Source organism: Branchiostoma floridae, chromosome 7 (assembly GCF_000003815.2).
Source record: "Branchiostoma floridae strain S238N-H82 chromosome 7, Bfl_VNyyK, whole genome shotgun sequence".
Lineage (NCBI taxonomy): Eukaryota > Metazoa > Chordata > Leptocardii > Amphioxiformes > Branchiostomatidae > Branchiostoma > Branchiostoma floridae.
Genome location: NC_049985.1, coordinates 17786720 through 17792267, shown reverse-complemented (window position 1 = coordinate 17792267; position 5548 = coordinate 17786720). Strand labels below are relative to the sequence as shown.

At 44.3% G+C, this 5548-nt stretch overlaps 1 protein-coding gene across 1 annotated transcript; it reads left to right on the top strand.

Moving 5' to 3' along the window:
- Positions 1–5017, top strand: LOC118420292. Its single transcript, XM_035827025.1, has 2 exons — positions 1–805; positions 3530–5017. Exons 1-2 carry the CDS (start codon positions 212–214, stop codon positions 4715–4717), a joined length of 1782 nt encoding a protein of 593 aa, XP_035682918.1. The 5' UTR covers positions 1–211; the 3' UTR covers positions 4718–5017.
- Positions 5018–5548: the final 531 nt, after the last annotated feature.

Below are 5548 nucleotides of genomic sequence, written 5' to 3'. Positions count from 1 at the left end.
ATTCTCCCATCGGGAGATTTCGAGTAATTGTCAACCAATAAAAGACTTGGTTCGGCCCTCTGGTCTGGGTCATGTGATTCGTTTTCATCACGTGATTTTCTGTTCTCTCTCTTTTGGTCCCTGTCCGCGGGGGAGTTTGGACGTCTGTGATGTATCTTCCCTGAACTTAGTTTATTTTCGCCAGAAATTTTCGACAGAAATTTTCGACAGAATGGAGAATCATGCCCATCGTCAGTCCAGGAAGTGTTCCGTTTGCCACCTTCCAGTGAAGGGCCACCCTGGTCCGTGCGGCCCCGGCAAATGCGTGTACGAGAGAGCGGAAACAGACGAGGAATACTTTGCACGAATGAGAAACGAGCGCCAGCTGCAAGATAGGATTCGCAAGCTCCGGAAACACAGCAGAGTAAGTGAAATCGCGCGCAGTGCGTGGACTTCTGCCACTACAGATGACTCGGAAGATACACTTGGACCCAGGACCGAACCCGTTGCGGTCGAGCGAACCTTCCAGCCACCGAATTCCGCTAGTGAGTACCAGGCCGCCGAGGGGGATTGTAGCTATAGCGAGCCGCCGATGGTTTCCCGCCATACGTTCGCGTCAACAGGGGCCCGGGACGGGGAGTACTCAGAATCAAAGGACCCACAGCGGTGTACAGGGAAGAATCTGAAGTCATCCAAGAAGTTAGTGCGTGAGGTTGACCAAGTTCTGAAGGACTTTCCAGATCTGATATCGCGTTCTCAGGACGAGAAGAGCGGCAGGTACAAACGCTCCGCCGAGATCCCTGATGACTGCTTCTCGGATACCTTATTATATTTCAGCCATACATAGTATGGTGAAATATATTGTATTCGTAATGTTTCTTTCTTTCTTTCTTTCTTTCTTTCTCCTGTCAAATCTTCAAAGTGATTCATCTCCGCCGTTCCTGGACCGAATGACCTGAAATTTGGCACAGGGGTAGAATGGGCCAATACCTTGATGCTTTTTTCTCAGTTTTTTCATATCTGCCTCTAAAATGATTTTATTGAGATTTTTTGGTCAATTTTAGACCAAAACTGTATATTTTGGCCCCTGTACCCTGGTATTACAACCAAATGAGCTGAAATTTGACAGAGATGTGCCTTAATAATGCCCCCATATAAATTCGATAACACTTTTGGTGTACAGTACAACAAAATGCTTATTTTTGCGATTTTTTGACCAATTTTCTACCAAAAAAGGACACTTTTGGTCCCTGTACCCTGGTATTACAACCAAATGAGCTGAAATTTGACAGAGATGTGCCTTGATAATTCCTTCATATAAATTCAATAACACTTTTGGTGTACATTACAAGAAAATGCTTATTTTTGCGATTTTTTGACCAATTTTTGACCAAAAAAGGACACTTTTGGCTCCTGTACCTTGGTATTGCAACCGAATGAGCTGAAATTTGACACAGATGTGCCTTGATAATCCCTTCATATAAATTCAATAACACTTTTGGTGTACAGTGCAACAAAATGCTTATTTTTGCGATTTTTGGCCAATTTTTGACCAAAAAAGGACACTTTTGGCTCCTGTACCCTGGTATTAGAATTAAATGACCTGAAATTTGGTATAGATAGGCATTAGATACTTGGTAACAAGATTCAAGTAAAATGTTTGACATAAACAACTTTAAAATGATTAATTTTGGCACTTTTCTGAGGGGAAATTTGTTTTCTTTGGGCCTCCTGACGCGACCTTCCGTGACCCCGCACAGAGCCACACCTGTGCGCGTCAGCCGGAGAGTTAATTGAATCAAAGACCTAGCCAATCAGCGAAGAGGAGGCCAAAGGCTAATTAATATTCATAAGCTGGGCCTCATGATCCCGTATATAGCAGTGTTCCCGCCAGGGGGAGCGAAGCCCGCCCAAGGCTCTCGCATTTTAGACTATTCAGAAGGCTTTACATTGTATCAGTTCTTAGGGGCATATCTATGATAATCGCAGCAGTCACTTAACTTCTCTTCAGGAGTTTAGCGTAACACTATTTCAGGTCAAACCGTCAAAGGCAACTAAAAACAAACTTTAACGTTACTGAGTTCAACAGTACTTATAACTTGTTATCCGAAGTTGAAACGCTAGCGATGGTATTTTCGGGTCAAAGCTTCAAAGACAACTAAAACCTCATAAACAACAAACTTAACTTAGCTCAACAGATACAAAAATATTGTACGGGTTGCCATCCTTAGTTGAAGCGCTTATTTATAGCGCTAGTATCTTCGCTGCGCCGTTAGCCGCCGTGCGACTTTTGTTGACGGTCTGATATCCCTACGTCGCCGCCTCGCTGATATTCCCACGGACATGTTTCAAGAAAAATACCCAGCAAAAACTTCAAATCAAACAAGTCAAATTCTATTCTATAAAACATGTGGGACTCAGTGTTACAGACTAAATATTTTGTAGAAGCACCGCTGTAGGAAAGAAGGTCCAAGCAATGTAAAACATCACGTAGCATGAAGTTTGCTGTCAACTGGCACACAGCACATGACTGTTTGAAACTCTAAGTCTAATCAACAGCCGTGTTTGATTGGTAGCCGGCGGTCCTTTGATGAAGTCGGCGAAAGATGCGTTAGTTAGAAAATCTGCGTTTAGTTTTGATACGTAATTATAAGTTAGACAGTGGCGAGAATGATTATTTTCTCATCAATATTTCTCTTCAGAATTATTTGAACTTAATTGTACATCTAAACAATTGGCTTACCTGTGCAATGTTTATATGATTAATGATCAGTGTACTGAAATCATGTGTAACGTATGGCTCCTAGTCAATAGATCAGCATTTTCTCTATAGTGACCACCTGTCTATAGTGGCCCCATTTCCTAGTGCTGTTGTTGTTTGACATAAACTTTGAACATTTAAATTGTAAGTAACTTTAAACTGCCAGAGTTTCAGCCCAATAAAACACTCTCAGCGCCAGGGTATGAACAGACTGACCAGACAGACGAAAATAAAATCCTCGAACAAGGTTCAATCGTATCTTCCGGGTCTGGCAGGAAGTTGTTAAACTAAAATAAGAATAGGCTCGATGGCTGATTGCATACAAAGTAAAACAGTTTAACAGTTTTACAGCTTGAAGAAAACAAACGCTCCTACAGTACCTGCACCTGCTTGATAATTATCAAATCGTTTGCCCTACTTGAATAAAAAAAGTTCACTGCAATAATAAATGTACCCACATCACAAGGAGCTTATACTTTTTTAAAACTTACACCAAGTTATCGTACTGAAAATTGTTAATGACATTACATGAAGTCATTCAACAATTTTCAGTCATGATGAAAATTTTCTGAATGGAATGTGATTATTGTCATTTTCTGAAAAATAGAAGCAAGCTCTGTTTTTACCTGGAATCAATTCACAATACCAGTCCCCTTTGGGGAATAATGTACTGTTAATATGATGTTCCATTTTTGCGCAGGGGTGATTTGGAACAGTCCAATGTTGCGTGGGAAGGGGTATGGCTGAAATATGCTGTATTTGCTCTTAAGCAAATGTCGGCCTTTCTAGTCATCGATATGTAGTAGTGAAGAACCCTCGAGCAGAGCACACTCGGCCCTGCCGCGCATTACAAGGCAACACAAGCATCGTCGAAAGCGGAGTCATAGCCGACTTCGGAAGGCAAGAACCCATTCACCTCACAGACGCAAGGCACGGAGTTACAGCCGCTCGGATACTTCGTCTTCTCGTTCGCGTGACAGGAGGAGTGGCAGGTACAGACGCTCCGTCGGGATTCAAGCCCAACCGTCGGATACCTCATCGCCAGGTAACAGTGAAGAAAACTTACCGCGCAGAGCACACTCGGCCCGGCCACGTAGTTTTATATCGAGCCAACACAGTAGAAAGAGGAGCCCAAGTCAGCCAAAGAAGGCAAGAGCCCATTCACTCCACAGACGCAAGACACGGGGCCAGCGTGGTTCGGATACTTCGTCTTCTCGGTCACGTTCAAGGGGCAGGCGCAAGAAATCAGGTAAGACCGGGCGCAACCGTACGATAAATGACTCTAGCTCAGCCAGTGTCAAAGTCGAATGGCCACAAGAACGGGCTCATTTTCCCGGTTATGGAAAACGTGGGGGAGTGACTTATGACGAGTTAACTATGCCAATGTTTGTACATGGTTACGTGAAAAATGTTATCGAGTCACATAGAGTTTCACATGTTGTGGAGGACAAGTTTATTCATCTGGCAGACTTGATGTTTGACGCAGTGTATCAAGATTGGGTCACAGTAAGAGAACTACATGCATCGATTCTGTATGGGTTGGAGCGGGGCACTTTGAGTTGGTCAGATGCCGACATGTTTGCCACTATCAGAGACCGCCATTACCGCACAGAGGGTAGTGTTTCGCGTGGGAACAGCGGGAACATGCAAGGGGCGTGGCCACAGACGGGAGGAAGCGCTACATTCGAGTTTCCCAGGCCACGTTATTGTGGCGGTTTCCAGACGGGATCGTGTTCCCTACGTTCCGGACACTACAGTATGAGATGGAACAGCCCCGTACTACATGTTTGCAGTGCTTGTCTAGTTGTCCGCAGTATTCAAGAGCAACACGCAAGCAAGGACTGCCCGTTCAGGGATCCAGTGTTTCGACTCTCCCAAGAAATGCAAGCCAGGGTGGAATTCGGTCCCTCTGTCCTTTCATCTCAGTCCGACGCCGACAGCGGGCACAAACAAGGCGATCGGGTTACATCGGGTTGAGTCCAAGAGCGGGAACATGACTTTGAAGGCACACATGTACTGGTGAGATCTTCTGTGATTATACCTTAGCACGGAGAAAGTTTTTGCGGGACTATGACGAGTGACGTCTAGTAGATTCTTAGAAATTAGCTGGTTTATTATTGTGAAAACAGAATTGTATCAGCATCTTGAGGATGTTCCATTTAGAATCATAACTAAGCTGTCATTATGCTGACCACTTGAATACTTTTATTTCAAAGTAACTAAGTTCTAGAGCCCTAGTAGTTGGCACATTTCTTTCGCTTATATTTTATTATGATTATCCAGACTACATGTTGCCCGGATTGTGCTTAGACGAGTTCTAATGTAGAATGTAGTACCATGATCAGTATGGCTGATACTTATGTGACGGTGAAGCGAGCACCACATTACACCCGGACGAATTGCCTTCTAGCATGTAGACTTGTGTCAACCGAGACATGTCTGGATGGATGTGATAGCTTGACCATCGGAGAATTCTTGAGTGCCAGGCGGTAGGATGTATCATTATGTCTTGACAAGCTAACGGTTGTTGTCGCTGCAAGGAATTGGGCCCGACCGCGGGAGGGTTCTACCTTTGATGAACTGGGACAGTATGGCGTGTGAGTTTGTGTTGAACACGGGACGTTCAAGATATAAAGAGTGGCTCCTGCGCGAAGGAGCTCTGGATAATCGTGGCTTTGTGCGATTCTGGTTGGAAGGTAGTGCAGTCAAGATCATTCAAGGACGGGAGAACCGAGTTGCGGACCACCTGTATGCTGTCATCTTTCGCCTTGGCACTTTCAAATGTTCCACTCAGGACACGGAGATTTG